Source organism: Danio rerio, chromosome 13 (assembly GCF_049306965.1).
Source record: "Danio rerio strain Tuebingen ecotype United States chromosome 13, GRCz12tu, whole genome shotgun sequence".
Taxonomy (NCBI): Eukaryota; Metazoa; Chordata; class Actinopteri; order Cypriniformes; family Danionidae; genus Danio; species Danio rerio.
In genome coordinates this window covers 56,370,001-56,390,782 of record NC_133188.1, presented here as the reverse complement: position 1 = coordinate 56,390,782, position 20,782 = coordinate 56,370,001, and the positions used below count along the sequence as shown (strand labels likewise).

At 41.5% G+C, this 20,782-nt stretch overlaps 1 protein-coding gene across 2 annotated transcripts in view; it reads left to right on the top strand.

The window, feature by feature from the left end:
* The first annotated feature begins 585 nt into the window (after positions 1-585).
* ptk7b (protein tyrosine kinase 7b) overlaps positions 586-20,782 on the top strand; it is a 61,250-nt gene continuing 41,053 nt past the window's right edge. For both annotated transcript variants that reach the window (XR_012389015.1, XM_073920374.1), the window contains exon 1: positions 586-993. Coding sequence is in view for 1 of the 2 variants with exons in the window: in XM_073920374.1 (XP_073776475.1) it covers positions 891-993 (103 nt within the window). In the remaining variant the exon portion in view is untranslated. The remainder of the gene's footprint in view (positions 994-20,782) is intronic.

Below are 20,782 nucleotides of genomic sequence, written 5' to 3'. Positions count from 1 at the left end.
ACGTAATTTGTGGTCTATTAGAGGAAGATGTTCTTATGAAAGAAAAAAAAACTACTAACACTTCCCTTCTTAGACTTTACAGACCTGAAACTTGCCTTTAGTACTTATTCATTGTTGCTCTTGGTTGTGTAAATTGCTTCCTTGTCCTCATTTGTAAGTCGCTTTGGATAAAAGCGTCTGCTAAATGACTAAATGTAAATGTAAATGTAAATAATAATCTGCTTTTGGGGGCATTTCACATTCACTGTTCTCTGGATGTGTCTATACTGTAATCCTTTAGGTTTGTTAAAGTCTAAATCAGTTTATTGGAGAAATTTAAGCGTGGTAAATGTTTGAGTTATGTTCTGTTTATTATACTTTATTATTCTATTTTTCATCGTTAATCTTTATTGTTGTTAAATGTTGATGATGATGTTGATGATGAAGGTGTTTGTGTGAATTTCGCCTTACTGTCATTGTGTTATTGCAATATTAATAATGAAGTTTAAATATGATTAGCTGTATTCTTTATGATTCTTTTCCATGGTTTTGGACACTGGTATTCCCGGTTCCGCCAGCGGGATGCAGCACTGCACCGGTTTTTACCCAACTGAGGCTGCTGAAACCGGAAGCTCTGGAAAAAGAAAGAGAAATAGAGAAACGGAGAGAGGGAGGGAGAGAGAGAGGTAGAAGAAGGGAGCGGGGCGTCTGAGCCCGGGAGAGAGTGACCGACCGACCGACCCGCCGCTGTTCCTTCAGTCGCTTCTTTGATCCGCGAACAAACACCGGACACACACCGACACACCTGCCGCTCACCGCCGACACACACACCGCGGTGGAGCAGGAGGATATCAGACACATTTACACGCTCTTACTGGGCGGATAGCGGCACCTGAGCGTCCCCGGAAAACATGGACGGATCACCGCGGTGCGACACCGAGAGGAGCGCCGGTCCCCGCGGAAGGAGACGGAGATCCAGCGCGCTGCTGGCCGCCCTGACCCTCTGCTCCAGAGGTAAGAGGAGGAAACTACACTCACTCTGGGTTAAAGACAACCAACCTGACGAGTTCACCACAGTTACCTGACTCAGGTGTGTGTGTGTGTGTGTGTGTGTGTGTGTGTGTGTGTGTGTGTGTGTGTGTGTGTGTGTGTGTGTGTGTGTGTGTGTGTGCTGAGCAGGGAAAGTTTCATGTGTTGTGTTCAGGTGTGGTGTTCAGGTGTGTGTGTGTGTGTGTGTGTGTGTGTGTGTGTGTGTGTGTGTGTGTGTCATGATCAGCTCTTGGTTTCCCACAGAGATGGACTCATTGTTCACATGAGATGGTGTTGGTGTTGGTGTGGGAGTGAGCGGGTTATAGACTGATGGTGTCTCTGTGGAATCAGCGTGTTTATATAGAGATTATCATGTTTAATGTATACCCATACTCTTCTCTATACTATACACTATATTTCCACACACTGTCTGGATCATATTAAGAGCACGTGTATATGAGAGAAAGAGTGTAGTTCTGTAGTAAGAGTGTGTTTGTGTGTTAGAGCGTATGGTTGTGTATTATGAGCCTGTTTATATAGACTGAGTGTTTTAGAAAGAGCCTGTTGATATAGAATAAGCTTATTTATATCTATAGTGCAGTCATATTCTCTGTGTATTTACATAAAACTTTATACTTGAGATATATATATATATATATATATATATATATATATATATATATATATATATATATAAAAGCATTATCTGTCTATATATGTCTCTCTGTGTGTATAGAAGGTGTGTGTGTGTAAATATGAATGAGCATGTTTATATGAGGAGCATGATTGTCTATGATTTTCCCCATGTGTTGCTCAGTGGATGTGCTGTATCTATAATCATCAGTGGGGATGTGGTTTATTCTCATGCTGGTGTAACTGAGCGCTGTGGTTGAGACACACATTTGCACACGTTTGCGCTGGTGTTGTTGTGAATGTGGTGTTTGTGGATTAATCTTGACTCATTTGAAGACTAATGAATGTTTCTGAGTTTAGAGTTTAGTAACTGAGGGAAACACTGAATATTCTATTAACTGAAATGAACCGCTTCATCAGTCAGATGGTGTGGAGCGCTCATCTCTGCATGTTTACCACACCGTCAGTCTGTCTGCTGGTGGAGCGGGATATTTCTCCATGACAGAGAAACAGATGGAGCTGTGGAGGAAAAGCTGTCCGTTTCCCACAGCCGTGATGATCAATATGCAGAAATCACAGAGCGTCAGGAATCTTTTAGAAAACTGTGAAGTGGGAATCCTCCTCCATCAAGAGCTGAGTTTTTATTTAAAGATGTGAGCTGAGTGTGTGTGTGTGTGTGTGTGTGTGTGTGTGTGTGTGTGGAAACAGCTCTTGATTGGCAGAAAGCGTCCGCTGTGTCAGCAGTTGTGGGCTTGTGGGATTAACATGTTTGACAAGCAGGAATTGGATTATCATGATCCGCCGTCAGCTCTCTGACAGACGATGTGCTGAATGACTTTTCCATCATATTTCAGTGGGAAACGGGAAGCGTTCATTCACACAGAAAGGAAAATCAGCCGCTGATTCACTCTCTCAAAGCATTCAGTGAGCGTTATTTACACAAATCTCCTACACTAAACCCTTTCTCCTCTCACTTCCCAACAGTTCAAAATAAGCCTGTCATAATGACACTTGTACATCATCATCTACTCTGAATTGTAAAATACTTTCATATGTACAGTATATATAAAACATCATCATTTCTATTGCTTATTTTACACTAAATGTCCTTCTGTCATCTTTTGTTGATGCGTGTGTGTGTGTGTGTGTGTGTGTGTGTGTGTGTGTGCGCGTGTGTGCGCGTGTGTGTGCGCGTGTGTGTGCGCGTGTGCATGTGTGCGCGTGTGTGTGTGTGTGTGTGCACGCATGTACAATGAGCTTCTGAAATCTACTAAATGAACAAATGAAATGAACAAAAGAAGTGTTCAACAGCAGAAAAGCACAGCGTGTAGTTCTGCATGATATGAGATGAAACTGACATCGCTGTATTTCATTGTTCTGTGATTTGATTTCACTTGTATTTTCTATTTGGAAAGAGTTTATGCTATTTTACACTGATTGGATGGTTTTGTGGGGGACTGTATCTACATAAGGGCGACGCAGTGGTGCAGTAGTTAGTGCTGTCGCCTCACAGCAAAAAGGTCGCTGGTTCAAACCTTTGCTCAGTTGGTGTTTTTGTGTGGAGTTTGCATGTTCTCCCTGCCTTCACGTGGGTTTTCTCCGGGTGCTCCGGTTTCCCTCACAGTCCAAACACATGCGGTACAGGTGAGTTGGGTAGGCTAAATTGTCCGTAGTGTATGTGTGTGTGTGTGTGTGTGTATGTGTGTGTGCATGTTTCCCAGAGATGGGTTCCGGCTGGAAGGGCATGCGTTGCGTAAAAACTTGCTGGATAAGTTGGCGGTTCATTCCGCTGTGGCGACCCGGGATTAATAAAGAGACAAAGTCTGTCGACAAGAAAATGAATGAATGAATGAATGAATCTGCATAAAATATTTATTTTCCAACTATTCTGAAATTAAAGCACAGATGAAAGCAACAGTACAAAGATAGGTTTTAAATAAAGAAGTAAAGTAAAGGGATGTATGGACATATCGTTATCAGCTGATAAATGCTATTTTTAATCTTACCATTATCAGTCTGATGTCAAAATTAGGCCAGTATCTTTAATCTTTAACTGCCTGCCCGGCTCAAAATATATTAATCTAAGGGCTTGACATTAACACTCGCCAAATGCGGGTAGATTTGAGCTGTGGCGGGTCAGACAGACACTAGCCTCTTTGGCTGGTTGGAAATGATTTTCTAATTGTAGTTTTCTTAAAGCATGGTTTGGCAATAAGCATGGCCCAATGTGTGCAAATGTGATCGTAGAATCGAGAAGCAGCACGACTGACAAAAATAACTGTGTTCGCTCGAGCAAAAGAAGGCAGATAAATACAGAATGAGACGATCACTCACACACACAGCTCATGTGATGCGCACGACTGTTAAAAAGCACACGCGCTCCTGTTTACTTGCTCGAAGAGATCGTGCCTAGAGGAGGCTCAACTGGTGCGATCGGGTTCCTTTGAAACAGTCTGGACAAGGAGCCATGATCATGCCTCCACAGTCCTGCTGCTTTCAAGAGATGCAGAGTTAAAGAAAACCCTTTTATGAGCAGCAGCGTCACTGCTTTCCTTAATTATTCCTTTAATAGATTAGTGTTTCCTCTTGGATGTTTTCCAGCTGTGGCGGCAGGCCTGTTTTTGCACAGATCTATCATCTACCTGTGGCGTTATTTCAATGACAAATGTCGTGAGCGCAGTATTAGAAGTCGAGAACACATTTATGTAATAGCCAGCATGCAAATCTCTGTGCTCCAAATCTGAGGAGTTACTGGTTATCAACATCAGTCCAAAAATCTATATCAGAGCATCCCTAAATCAGTGCTGTGTGGTTTTGGTGGAGTCTAACAGTATTGAGCTACAGAAATCTGTCAACTTGATCATTTTTGTGCCCAAATGGTTAATCTTAGTCGCATCCAAATAAGAATCTTTCATTTGTGTCCTCACACACTTCTGACGGAAACACACACTGTGGAGAAACTGCAGAGCTGAAACACCTGCCCAGATCCTGCATTATCAGACTGATTACCTGGAGAACAATCAGATCAGGAGGAGCTGAAACACACACACACACACACACACACAACAGGCATATGTACACATGCACACTGTAATGGGCACACACACACACACCACAGGCTGATGTAATGTGTGTTTCTGGAGCGCAAACCGTCTTGTGCTGCACCAGTATATTTAAAAAAATTGCCAAAGTACATCTGTATTCATGCATCTGGGAGATCAGATAGTTGATTTGAGCTTTCCGCTGTAATACTGCAGCTTCATGAAGACGTTTAGTCAATTTCCTACCATAAATAACTCAAAATCCTGCTGATGAGTGATGTGCCTTTCACACAGCTTCATCTGTTCACTAGTGTAAACCGTTAAATAGTCTACCAAATCCTGTCCTGACAAATATATATGAATAAGAAGATTATTGATTCAGCTTTCAGGTGCTGTCTGATCTCCATTTGAAAACAAAAAGAGTTCATAAATCACATCTGATATAAATATTCAGCATATTATTTCATTATAAACCAAACAACAATCATTATAACCTTTCAGTATTTAGTCAGTATCATCACTACACACACACACACACACACACACACTCACACACTCACACACTCACACACACACACACACACACACGCTTACAGGCTTACAGGTGCACATATACACACATGAGTGTTCTGGGAAAATATTGGAATATTAAATTATCAACAGTAAGTGTAAAACAACCAACTAAAGCAGCAGTGACCTTCTTCAATAACTCCTCTGGTCAGGACAGATGATCATCAGTGCTTCAGTATTTATTGCACATCTGTAAAGGCTCTCACTGTACCCCTTTTTCAAGATGTAAGATGAGTCTTGGGTGTCTCCAGAATGTGTCTGTAGAGTTTCAGCTCAAACACTCATCACATTATTGATCAGATGGGAGGGATTTGGGTCCTATTTTACTAAAATAAGAAACTTGTTGTGTTTCTATCAGCCCATTATGAGCATGGACACACTATACTGCACACAGCTCCGTCCACACAGCTGACGGAGGAGGAGGATTTCATCATGGCTGCTCTTTAAAAGCTTGAGGGTTTGGTCTTTCAGATGCTGTTCTTCTAAAGTTGTAGGTTCACACAGAAACATGAACGCCTGTTGACCACACGACACTTCAATAGTCAGTGAATAAAGCTGGGTCATATTTAAATCAGATGAGTCTGTTAAATGAATATGATGATGATAAAGCTGATACTGATGATGTGATCCTGTAAGACGGCTGAATTCATAAACTCCTCAGCGTCAGTGTTTATCTCCCTCAGCCCTCTCTCTCTGTCTGTGTGTGTGTGCGTGTGTGTGTGTGTGTGTGTGTGTGTGTGTTTATGTTCTGTCCTATATTTGATGCTCTGCCCCCCCACTCACTCTTCTCACGCGATGCTGAAATGCAGATTATAGCGGGCAGATTTACACACGCGCACCGTTTCTGCTTTCAGGTGTATGGAACAAAACTAATGCCAAAAGCGTTTAAAATAAAAAGCTTATAAAACGGCACAAACTGAAAAAACAATGCAGTTATTAAAATATTAAACAGAAATGCTGCATCAAAAATGTTAAATAGTTCCTCCTTAACCTGTGGAGATCATTAATCTGCACTCAATGGCTCTTCCTGCGTTTCCCACATGTAATGTCCAGTTTTAATAACTGCATTTGATCCACTGAGTGATAAAAGCAAATTTTAAAGTGAAATGAAGTGAAATTGCCTTTAGAATGTTGTAGATCATATTTAAGAGATTTTATGTGGGAGAGTTCTGGAAGGAGAATATGAAATGTTGAATTAAAGTATGAAAATAAAATATTGACAGCTTAAATAACCCGCTACAGTACATTTCAAGATCTAAAATACAAACCCTGCACTTCATGCCAGTAAAATGCAAGTGCTGCTTCTTTCAGTTCGTGTTATTACACAAGCTTTATTGCAGCACTTTTGTCCTTACAGACGCTGCACGGTCATACACACACATCTGTACAGAATATTTCAAACTGGTGTAATCAAACTGATGAGAAATGAAAATAGTGCAGCACACAGAGAGAGAGAGAGAGAGAGATCTGAAGAAGCCGAACATCACACACACACACACACACACACACACACACACACACACACACACGTTCCTAGTGTTTCTACATGCATGTGTCATCGGTGGTGTAGGGTGTAGTGGTGTTCTCTTTCTGCTTGTGTGAATGTGTGTGTGTGTGTGTGTGTAAACAGTGTGTTTCTGTCTGCAATTCGGTTTTCTAGATGTGTGTTTATGCCGTGTGGTAATGTTGAATGTGTGTGTCTCATCCTGATGAAGATGATGATGATGATGATGTAGCATCTCTTGTGTAGAAAAATCACAGTTCATGATAAAAATGATCAAAATAAGTGTGTGTGTGTGTTTGATGACCCTGTGTTTCTGTCCTTCATTCATCATCATCTCTGCGCCGTCGCTGGAAGTGTTTTGACGCTCAGGAAATGGTGTGTGTGTTGTTTGTGACCGGTGTGTCCAGCTGAAGGCATGTGTGATGGACAGCGCTGTTCCTGTGTGGAGCAGGAAGTGTTGAGGAGGAAGTGCAGCAGCTGTGTGTGTGTGTGTGTGTGTGTGTGTGTGTGTGTGTGTGTGTGTTTGCTTTATTCATCATCATCAGAGGATCATGTGGCTGAACACACAGAGCTGCTTTAGGATGCTGAATGCTGCTCATCTGATCATAAACACACACACACACACACACACACACACACACACACACACACACTCAGAGCATCTTCTGTTCCAGCTGTGTTTAACCTTTATTTCCGTCACGTGTATTGAGAGTAGGTATGGCTGATATGGACTTAAAGTTCATCACAATATTTTCTGCAATTTATTGCAATAACGAAAATTTGGACGATAACTTGTGTGTATCCACTGAGAGATGAACAAGACATCTTCAGAGAAGACAGAGTGAAATCTGAGATTTCAATATTTATTTATTTATTTATTTATTTTCTAAAAAAAAGACAGATTTTGTGGTGGAAATTCCCAGGAATTTGCTGACAATTTTGCAATAAAATAAGTAAATTTATATGTATATGTATATCTCTCTCTTATTTACTGTATGAGGTAGCCTGTGTGTTATGTGTAATCTGACACTATATCAGTGACACTAGATGTTGTTGTGTTATACGTCTATAACATGGAGAACTTTTCTGCTGGAGATACAGCTGCTGTCCTAAAAACCAAACAAAAGAAGTCGTGCACACACCTTAGGATCGATATACCAGAAAATTTTGACTGTTTTAAAACCTTGACTTTATCAAACCGCGGTCTACCTTGAACACTATCATCCCCTGCCGACTAGCAACAACTGTGCTGAAGAGCCGGTGTCCTGCAGAGTTTACCTCCAACCATAATCCAACACACTGCCTATAGCTTTAGTGATCTTAAAGACACTGCTCAGCATGTTCAGCTGTGTTTGATGAGTGTTGGAGCAAAACTGTGCAGGACACCGGCCCTCCAGGACTGAGTTTGCCCACCCCTGCTCTAGACCAGCCGTACAGTAGAGAGGCTTCAGTGTGATGATGTTCATGTCGAGCCCGCTGGACAATAGATAAATCAGGTTTTCTGTGTTCTATTTGTTCTGCAACCACAACGTGAGCATCTGTAGAGATGTGTTCAGACATCTGAATGCAGAATTACCCAAACACAGACTCTCGTGAACAGCAGACAATTAAATATGACAGAACTGTGATCCAGATGATTGACCAGGCTCAGAACCAGCAACAGAACACTCCACTGATGAAGGAGTTTCTCCCAAAGCACACACACTCCTCTGTCACACACTCTTCTGTCACACACTCTTCTGTCACACACTCTTCTGTCACACACTCTACAGCAGTGTGTATTTGTTCTTTGTTCTTCACAAAAAGGAAACACTTTTATGTTGAAGGAGCAGAATTGAGACGCAGCAAGACATTCCCACACAGCAAACACTGACAGCAGCTCCTCAGATGAGCAAGTGTCCGGCGCTGGACAAGTGTGTGTGAAGCTGAGGATAGTGGGTGGTCAGATGAAGTTCCCTCACTGCGTTTACACTGATTACCACAGCGCTGTGTGCTCAACACACATCAGCACAATCAACAGATCCACGCTGTGTTCTGGGAGGCTTCTGTTGCCCTCCTGCTGTTCAGTGTGTGTGTGTGTGTGTGTGTGTGTGTGTGTGTGTGCGCGCTCAGAGCAACAGGAAGTGACAGCTCTTTGATCTGAACACCAGGCTGGATGCTGATTGGCTCTTCCAGCAGATGGATGTAATAATAACTCGATCTGACATGATCGGTTAGCCTACATCTGCTGATCATTCAGCTGTACCCTCTCCATATTCAACATACAGCTCATCTCACAGACTTTTGGCTGCTGTGTGTGTGTGTGTGTGTGTGTGTGTGTGTGTGTGTGTGTGTGTGTGTGTGTGTGTGTGTGTGTGTGTGTGTGTGTGTGTCTAGTCCAACATTATTCATAGCAAAATTATTATTGATTCATTAATTTTCCTTCAGCTTAGTCCCTTATTCATCAGGGGTCTCCACAGCAGAATGAACCACCAACTATTCCAGCATATGTTTTACACAGCGGATTCTCTTCCAGCCACAACCCAGTACTGGGAAACACCCATTCACACACACACACTCACTCACTCACTCACACACACACTCACTCACTCACTTACACACACACACACACACACACACACACTCACACGCTCAATCACTCACTCACACACACACACACACACACACACTCACTCACTCACTCACTCACTCATTCATCTTCCTTCAGCTTAGTCCCTTATTCAACAAGGGTCACCACAGTGAAATGAACCGCCAACTATCCCAGCATGTTTTACACAGCGCATGCCCTTCCAGCTGCAACCCAGTACTGGGAAACACCCATACACACTCATTCTCTCTCACACTCATTCACACACACACACACACACACACACACACACACACACACACACACACACTCACACACACTCATACACTACGGCCAGTGTAGTTGATCAGTTCCCCTATAGCGCATGTGTTTGGACTGTGGGGGAAACCGGAGCACCCGGAGGAAACCCCCAAATTAACACTGGGAGAACATGCAAACTCCACACAGAAACCCCAACTGACCCAGCCGAGACTCAAACCAGAGACCTGAGTGCTGTAAGGCCAAAAAGCTAACCAGTGAGCCACCGTGCCACCCCTAGTGCCTGTTAAGTGCAGAACAAAGACAGCATGGTTAGTGTGTCAGCACACACACACACACACACTGATGCTTCAATCACAGTAAGATCATCAACTCTGTCTGTGCACTGCTGTCAGAATGAACAGCGCTCCGCATCTTCCTCCGCTCTCGACTGGTTCTCCAGTGAAGGCTCTATGGCTGTCTGCATGTTTTATGTATTTGGGTCAGGCTGTATTTCAGCCATAGATGCGGTGCGCTCGAGCTGTTTGTGTTGCTGAAGATCTGATGAAAGGTGAGACTGTAAACCTGACGGAGATCTGCTGTACACACACGTCTGGGTGAGATGCTGCAGACTGACCTCAGGCCAGAGCAACACTGCTAATCCACTTTACTGATGTATGATCTGATTATCTGTGTAACGCCACACTGAACAATCATCTCTTCAGCTGTGTGTGTATGTGTGTGTGTGTGTGTGAGAACTCCAGAATGAGGCTGTGTTTACTGTGGATGCTGCTATGCTCAATATAACATTGAAGGGTTCAATTCTCAAATGGCCTCCACAGTCACCAGAGCTCAATCCAATAGAGCAGCTTTGGGATGTGGTGGAACGGGAGATTGGCATCATGGATGTGCAGCCGACAAATCTGCAGCAACTGTGTGATGCTATCATGACAATATGGAGCAAAATCTCTGAGGAATATTTCCAGTAGCTTGATGAATCTCTGACACCAAGGATTAAGGCAGTTCTGAAGGAGAAAGAGGTCCAACCCGGAACTAAAGAGGTGTACCTAATAAAGTGGCCGGCGCATGTATGCTTGTGATTTATTATAATTAATGCAAACGCACAGCACAAAAAAAACTGGATCATCCCAATAAGTTAAACAAATGAAGTCTTTGCTAATATTCAGTTGATCTGCTGAAATGATCTTCAGATTGAATGGATATTACAGGAAAACACAATATCAGGTTTTTGCCCTAGTTCTGCTGCATCTACAATTTTTAGCTTTACTACAGAAATTTACCTTCTGCGTTCTCCCAACGGGCATCACGGTGGCACAGTGGGTAGCATGTTTACTTCACAGCATGGAGGTCTCTGGTTTGAGTCCCGGCTGGATCAGTTTCTGTGTGGAGTTTGCATGTTCTCCCCGTATCATCATGGGTTTCCTCCGGGTGCTCTGGTTTCCCCCAAAATCCAAAGACGTGGTACAGGTGAATTGGGAGTGCTTAAATTGGCCTTGGTGTATGCATGTGAATGAGTGTGTATGGGTGTTTCCCAGCGATGAGTTGTGGCTGGAAGGGCATCCACTACGTAGAATGTGTACTGGAATAGTTGGCAGTTCATTCCCCTGTGGTGACCTCAGATTAACAAAGGGACTAAGCTGAAAAGAATATGAATGAAAAAATGAATGTTTTCCCAACACATTTGACTTATCAAAAAGAACATTGAACAGTCTGAAGAGCTCTAATTTAATCAGAGCTGTTCTCTACACGTGTGAAGACTGACTATAAAGCCTTAGCTTCAGCGGTACATCACAGCAGAGCATCTGAGTATAGATTAATCCTCTATTTCTGATCCAGCAGAGCGAGAGTCTTCCTCCAGAAACATCTCACCGCTCATTTTTCATTAATATTGTGTTTGTTTGACTGTAAAAGTGATCCAGACACACGCGTGTGGGAACAGCAGCCGGTTCTGAAGGTGTGTTGGATGTATTTGGGTCAGTCGTGTACACACACACTGCAGGATTTGTCAGGTTTAGTGAACATCTTCCTCTGAAATGTTGAATATCGAGCAGAACTGAGAGACGCTTGGCAGAAGCGTTTATTCCCTGCCTCTAAAGCACAGGAAGTTCTGCCTCTGCTATTGAAGAGAGTCTCTCACACACACACACACACACACACACACACACACACACACACACACACACACACACACACGGCTCTCTGTGATTGACATACTAATAAAGCACTAAGAGGACGTTTTGTCAAGCGTCCAGTGCGTCTTAATCCTGTGAATGAAGGCTTTCTGCATGCGGATTAGAGCAGGAGGTGTTGTGCAGCGCTGGTGGGAACGGCTGAAGCACACACACACACACACACACACACACACACAACCCAGTTCCCATCAGCCTCTCTGATTATTTCTTAGCTTTTGTTGATCTGTTTGTTAAATGTTCACAAAAATAACAGAAAAGTTGTACAGGAAGACAGAAACAGATATTAAATTACAGTCACATACACACACACCCCTAAATAAAAATATATACATTAATAAAAAAAATAAATTAATTAATTTAATAGAGTTTAAAAGCAGAGTTACTGTCTCTATTATGTATAAAATGGATGTTGGATCATAACAATGAAATTACTGTTACATTGACACAGATAAATCAAGAGTTACAGTGTCAATGATGAAGGAAATAATGGCGGCAAAGTTTAAAAATATTGTTCTTAACACTTTCTTCCTTAAACTGAATTACAGACACACATGATGAATAACAAAATAAAAAGTAGAAAATATAAATGAAAAACAGAAAATAAATGAATAAAAATCACAGTGTCAATAATGTATAAAAAACAATGTTAAATCCATACATGTTGAAATATTCCATGTCCAACAATAGGAGAGTTCAGAAAACTATAGATATTGTTCTCAACTCACCCCTAACTCTAATGACAATACACACACGCACACACACACACACACGCAAACAGTTTTGTAGATACCCGCCGGTTGTTAAAACAGTCCACACTTCCCAAATACTGATGTTCATGCGTTCAGTGGATTGAACACTGAAAACTAAAAGATAAACAAACGAGTGTATTTATGTCTAAAATACATGTTGGATATTGAAAAGTGTGAAAGAATAGCCCATGTACACATCTATATCAACACACAACACTAAAAGATGAGCACACAACCCACAGACACACAGAGTTAAACCGAGTCTGATCTGAGAAACCTGAAGCCTCAGACTGAGAGTCTGCAGGACTCAAACTCTGCAAACACACTGCAGAAGGGTCCCGAGTGGAGCGCTGCTCTTTCTGATGAACTGAAGCGCTGCTGATGTGAGCTGATCTGCTGCACTAATGAGCTCTGCTGGACGGGTTAATTAATCAGTCACCACTCGTTAAGCTGGATTAACCGCTCTCCATTAGCACTCTGCAATATGACCATGTACATGCAGCTGGAGTCAGAATGATCAGCTCCCGTCACTTTTATTTCCTTTATATTTTGGTCCAATTTCTGTGTAACAGAGCAGATTATCTCAACACATGTCTGATCATAACAGTGTTAATAACTCATCTCTAATCACTGGTTTATTTCCTCTTTATCATGATGACAGCACATAATATTAGACTAGATATTCTTCAAGACACTTCTATACAGCTTACAGTGACATGTAAAGGCTTCACTAGGGTAATTAGGGTAAAGTTAGGGTAATTAGTAAGGCCAGACGGAATCTGCGGATGTTTCTTGCTATTTCTGCGGAGAATTTTAGTAAAAATCTGCAGGTTTCTGCGGAATTATTTTGAAAGTATCATAACTAAAACCTTAATATGTCAAATAAAAAATATTGTATTTTTAACTTTTATTTAATGTTTAAAATGCAAATCCAATTAGATTCACTTTATTTGGTGAACAAAGCAGATCTCATTTAAAATAGCTACTAAAAGACAGAAAATATTACTTTACAAACTTTATTGTAAATAAATTATTTAAACATTTTCTCAATATACAATAATATTACTGAAATTAACTTTGAAAATTAATAAAAATAGATTTACACACATTTTTTTAAGTAAATAAACCGAATTAATGATGGGCTAAAAATCTGCGGAAACCTGCGTAATTCTGCGTGCGCAGATTCCGTGTGGGCCTAGTAATTAGGCAAGTCATTGTATAACAGTGGTTTGTTCTGGAGACAATCCAAAATGAAATATATACAAAATTATTAATTATTAAATTAAATTATATATTAAATAATATTGATTAAGAAAGCTAATAAAGCTGACCTCAAAACTACTTTTATTCCAGCTGAAATAAAACAAATCAGACTTTCTCCAGAAGAAAGAATATTATCAGACATACTGCGAGCAATTCCTGAATCTGTCTAGAAATGAAACCTTTAACAGGAAAACAGAAATCAGTGGGCGGCGGGTGTATGTAAAGGATTTATTGAATGTAGAGAAATGCTAATATTGCGATTTTTTTTTTTTTTTTTTTTTTTTTTTTTTTTTTTTTTTTTTTTTTTTTTTWWTATATATATATATATATATATATATATATATATATATATTTTGTTATCAGGATATGACAGGATGACCTGTGCTGTGATATGAGATTCTGTCATAATAATAATAATGCCTCATGCATGTTGTTTGTACTGGCCTTTGTAGGTCGCCTCCAGCAGCAGTGTTCTCCATCATCCCCTCAGCAGAGGAATCTCCCTCTGAGGCTCTGTTTACATCATGTTTAGCTCAATAACGCATTAGCTGTGGGCTTTCTAACATTAGCAGGGCTGTGGATTGTGATTGGCTAAATATAGCATCAACATCTGCTCTGAATGAGGAGCGTCTGTCTGTCCACATCTGTGGGAGATTCCTGGGTTCTGTGTTGTTGTTTGTATATTCATTTATAATACATTTATTTTTTCAATCAGAATTCGACCAATCAGAGATCCTCTAGCATATTTAGCTCTGCTGTTTGTGTGAACTGCCTCTTTTAATGTAATGATGGGATGTTGTTATCTCGGGAGAGAAAGTTCAGGTTGTTATAGCTGTATATATGAATACCCAGGGCTTTATCTGGACTCCTGTCTTGGTTTTAAATCAAACATAAAAAGGCATGTAACAAGGTCAAATTGAATATGGGTAATTTTAGGTTTATTGGAAATTCATTCATTCATTCACGTTTTACACAGCGGATGCCCTTCCAGCTGCAACCCATTACTGGGAAACACCCATACACACTCATTCACACACACTCATACACTACGGCCAGTGTAGTTGATCAGTTCCCCTATAGCGCATGTGTTTGGACTGTGGGGGAAACCGGAGCACCCGGAGAAAACCCACACCAACACGGGGAGAACATGCAAACTCCACACAGAAACACCAACTGACTCAGCCGAGACTCAAACCAGCGACCTAAGTGCTGTGAGGCCACAAAGCTAACCACTGAGCCACCATGCTGCCCTTTATAAGAAGCTCTATTGAATAAGGCTGTAAAAATGTGTTCAATTTCTCTGATCCTCACGTCAATTATTGTGTGATAAGTTTGTCTAACACTAAATCTACAGTTTGAGTTCCTCAGGTCTTATTATTATATTAACAAACACTTACAAATGGAGATAAAACAGTTCCGTTTTCATCACTGCACCAGTGTAAAGGGTAGCTGGGAAAGCATCATCAAGTGTACAAATGGTAGTGTGGTGTTCAAGATACTGCCCGGTTCTGCTCCTCTCCTGCTGTCTGACTTTATTCAGTGTAAGTCGACTCGGCTGGAGCATTAATACACTCGGCAGCTTCTTTCAGTCGGGCTTGTTCTTCTTTCAGAGGGTCTTTCATTAGTGGAGTTTGAGACCACAGTCTGTTGGAGAATGTGCACCTTCAAAATCATTCAGGTATAAATTTAAGAAATGCCTTCTTAATGATCAGCATTGTGAACACTAGGCTTGTTGTTGTGGTAGTTGTTTATTGCTTGTGTTTTGTTTATAGTCTGAATTAGTATTTTTATTTTATTAACATCTGGCAAACGGACAGCCAATGAAATCTAGTCTTTGGGCTAATTTGGGTACGTTTACATTTTTGAGGATTGTTGATTAATATACACCATACTGTCATCTCAGCAACACTGCAGGAGTCAGATGCTGTGTCTCCAGTGAGGACTCGGAGAGACTTGTTGATGCTTTTATCAGCAGCAGGGTGGATTACTGTAACACCCTCCTCACAGTCAGACAGTTACAGCTCATCCAGAACACTGCGGCCAGGATTCTGACCTGAAGCAGAGAATCAGAGCACATCACAGCTGTCCTCAGGTCTCTACACTGGCTCCAGTTACGTTCAGAATAGAGTTTACAGTATTATTACTGCTCTATACATCACTGAATGGCCTAGGAGCTCAATACATTACAGATATGCTGACTGAACACACTCCTAACAGATCACTCAGATCATCAGGATCATATACACTAGAAACTCCAAGAGTTCAGTCAGAGCAGGGTGAATCGGCCTTCAGCTGCTAACAGCGCCCCCTGCTGCTGGAGTCAGCTTCCAGAAATGATCAGATGTGCTCCAACATTAGGCACATTCACATCAGGACTGAACACACATCTGTTCAGCTGAGCCTTTACTGCGGCACACACATCACACATCACACATCACACTGCTGTGTCTCTCTCTGCTTCTTTATGTCTATCTCAAAGTGAATTTCATTTATATAGCAATATTTAACACAACCAGAGGGTTTTATTCTTTTATACCCTGTTTAACACATTTGAATCTGTTTTAAATCCTTTTATTCTTTGTTGTTTTCATGTTCTTGTCTCTCTTTTATTCCTGTTTATGTACAGAAATAAACCTGCCTTGCCTACACTGCCAAATAAAGAAAACAAGACACTAGAGGAGTGTGTGTAGAGAGACGTGATGAGGTGGGACTGTGTGTGTGTGTGTGTGTGTGTGTGTGTGTGTGTGTGTGTGTGTGTGTGTGTTTCACTGATGAGACATGTGCTGTAATTACTGTTGTTGGGACAACACACACACACACACACACACACACACACACGCACACACACACACACACACACACACACACACACACTCTCTCTGCTGTCAGCTCGTGTATGTGTGTCAGTGGTCCTCTTCCTGCAGAACAATAGCTCTGTGTCCTGAAGCGCGTCTCTTCCTCCTCCATCTGTCTCTCTCTGTCTCCTCAAGCGTGATTCTGCACAAATGCTGGACATTTCAGTGCGCATCACAGCGCACAAACACACTCATGACTCCAACACACTCACTCAAAAGACGCTGTGAAAAAATCTTCAACAACTGTCATTATAGACACAACAGTATGCGTTATCAATATGACAGAGAGGTGCCGTCAGTGAAATCCTCCATGATAAGTGTTGTTTAATCATACGAGGCCTATACTGTAACTATACCCGTCTCAGTCGTCATGCTATTGCCGTTTGTGTTGTCTAAATGTTTGCATTTGCATAATTACATTTAATTAGATCCTAAAACTATACATTACCTGCCTGTTTCATGCGTGAGCAGTGATGATTTGTCAAGTAAATGCCAGGGGAATATGCGAATCCTATTAATACTGATGTATTATCTGCAAGTAATAGATCTGCTGAAGTATTCATGAGTTGTTGTTAATATTAGTTTAAACGTGAATGTCAATGCTATTATGATATTGAGACTTTAACCCTTTCAGTTTAATCAGAAGATAAGATTGCACTAATTACTAGTCATTTATAGTCTTGTGCACTTCTGAAATGTTGACGTACCTGATATTAAATGTCATTTACTTGAAAATGCTAAATATTGAATTGAATATAGTTGTTTGTCTTCATTTGCACACTCTGAATCTTGTGGAAATTATATCAAATTTCGATATATTTAAAAGTATCACATTAAAGTTGGAAATTACAGTATTGTGACAACATAGGTGTGTGTGTGTTAGCACTGTGCTGGAGAGGTGTGTGTCAGCTCATGTTAAACAGCACATTATAGGCTGAAACCATTAGAAGGAGGATCTTTTGCAACATGTGTAACAGTGTAAACCAGCAGAACTAATCGTGTGTGTGTGTGTGTGCGTGTGTGTGTGTGTGTGTGTGTGTGTGTGTGTGTGTGTGTGTGTGTGTGTGTGTGTGTGTGTGTGTGTGTGTGTGTGTGTGTGTGTGGTCAGTAGTTGACCGTCTGGCCTCTTCTCAGGGATTCCTCTGCTGTGCTTCAGCTCTGGGTCTCCATCGGCTCTGAATGTTAATTTAGCGTGAATAATCCCGTCTAAGAGCCCACCAGCCCTGTGTGTGTGTCCCTGCAGGAGCCGTCACACACACCTCAGACACACAGCGCTTTGTCTCAATCGATTAGGGCCAGGTTCAGCGTTCATTTCAGTCACTTGTTAGCTTTCTTCATTTGAACAGTGTGGGGACTTCACAGAGGAGCGAGCTCAGATTTTCCCCTGAGTTACGGTCTCTTTCTCAACGTGTTCCTTCATTTTCTCTTCGGCTTAGTCCCTTTATTAATCAGAGGTCGCCACAGTGGAATGAACCGCCAACTGTTGTGGGGGACTGTGGGGGAAACCCGAGCGCCCGGAGGAAACCCACGCCAACAAGGGGAGAACATGCAAACTCCACACAGAAACACCAACTGTCCCAGCCGAGACTCAAACCAGAGACCTTCTTGCTGAGGCAATCATGCTACCACTGCGCCACCGTGACGCTTCAGCATGTTCATCAACATTAAAAACGTTCAGCAGCTAAACATTTGGCAACCTGACACAGAACATGTCAGTTTAATCTACTTTACACACACACACACACACACACACAGCTGTTGGCAATACTGGATTCTGATTGGTCAGTCTTGACATTTCAAGGTGTGTAATCTCCAGATATCAACCACTGAGTAACACAGACTCATCCAGGGATTGAGACTCACTGTCAGTGGATGTGTTCATCCATATATTACCTGCTCATTCATATGTGTGTCTGCTCATCTGTCACGCTGCACTTTTGACTGTGTGGCGTTATCTAGTGTCTGAATAATACATGGGTTAGTCTATGCTCCGTTCAGTTGCTTTTGTTTCCGTCGGCTTTGCATTCAGTTAAAGAATTAATCATCTCTTACAGCTCAGAACACAGTTTTGGCATTTTTTTGTTTATTTTGTGGCAAAGTAATGGTGTAATAAGTGTAGTAAAGTACATTCAGGATGGTTGTTTTTGCAGAATAACCACTTCAGTCTTAAACTATAGTGCTAAAGTGCAGAATGCTGGATAATTTCAACTCTATTATCATCAACTCTGTTAAGGTTTAACAACAAGCTGAACAACAGTCACTTTCAGAACCAAACTTTACAGTAATAATGGGTAGGTTTCCTGTAAATGATGCACTTCTGCATTTCAGATCAGGTGTTGTTCTCATCTGATTGGTGCAGAATTGATTACTCTGCGTGTTTTTAAACCTGATATGAGCAAACCAATGAGAATCCAGCGCATCAGAGTGAAGAGGATATCCTCCATTCCCACACACTGCTCATATTCACTACAGACTACGCTACTAATATAACTGTGTTGAATACAGCCAACTGCCGGAGTGTGTGTGTGTGTGTGTGTGTGTGTGTGTGTGTGTGTGTGTGTGTTGAGGAATCTGCTCGTTTGTTCTCCTCAAGCGTCTGTCTGTAATTGACATGTCAGCGCAGAGAGAGGCAGATTCACAAACACACTCGCTGGTTAAGCAGCTCCTCTGCGAAACAGAGAATATTAATATTACGCTGCTCTCAGCTTCATCCTGACCCAGTTCTGTTCCCGCTGGGAGTCTCAGCACATCTCCTGCTCGGTGTTAATGGAGCTGCTAGTGTGATCTAAATATTAGATGATGCACTTCCCATTAGAGCTCCTCATAGAGTCATCACTGAGCTGTTCATCTGTCAGATCTGCAGGCGCTCTCTCTCTCTCGCTCTCTGCGTTTTGTCTCGTTTCTACTTCAGAAATCTGAACACTCGTACATCAGGAAGCTTTTTCTAGAAGAGCAAAAACACTGTCATGTTTTATGAAAAATGTCTAAATGAAGTGAGTGTTTAGATGCTGATGTTTATTTTAAATATGAGAAGAGAAGAGCTTCTGAGTCTCCATTGTTGAATTTTATTTTGCGCCAAGAAAGAAAATGGCAAATAATGTGAGTAGAACAAACTGGGCTGAAGGCAGGGGCATTGCTCAACATAAAGCTCTACTGGGGCACAACACCCCCTCCAAAAAAAAAAAAAAAAATATATATATATATATATATATTATTATTCCAAAACCCCAAAAAATGATAAATAAATAGCAGTACTGTTGTTATTATGCAATTTTTATTCTACATAAATGGCAGAAATGAATCCTAAATGTAACTGGAAAACAATCTAAAGACACCGCTAGAGTGATGCTAAGATCATTTAGGAAATCTTTTGCATATTAATTTTATTAAAATAAAATTCTGTAGACAATTTAATAGAACACTGAAAAGACGTGTTATAGAATGATCAGTTGTCTTAGACCCGACTAGGCTGAGAATTAGCTCCTGTCTGCTTCATGCCGAATGAAAATCTTATCAGGAGCCATGCAGTGTGAATAAGATCCCCATTATATTATTTCAACTTTTGTTTTGTGCACTTGCTGAACTCACTGCATGCCGGTTTCACAGCACATGAGTGGCGTGGCTATTTTTTGGCGTACATGTGCAGAACGGGACCGGGAGCAGAGCAGCGCAGCGTCAGTGTTCAGCAGGAGCGGTGTGTGTGAGGCGTGCAGGTATGCTGCTGTTTTTCTCCACACATGCTCAATTTGCTTTTAGATTAAACTGCATTGCTTTCATCAGCGTTGGTTCGGTTGCACATAGAGAATAACGTCTTTATTCTGGGGTTACCACTTTTAATAAATACACCTGCATATAAATTAAATCATATCTCAAAGCATTTACTGGGCCACTGGCGGTTTATACTGGGGCACGTGCTGCAGTGAATGGGGTCTAGCGACGCCTCTGCTTGAGGGTAATTCTGGCCCAGATGCAGCAGAAATGAGAGATTGTCCCTCTTTCCATCAAACCAGCTGCAATCAATACTGCATGATTATGTGCTGTCACGACTCAGCAGTCGATAAATGTGGTTATAATGGAAGTCAATGGGGCACAAACAGACCGTGACAGTGAATGAGGGAGGAA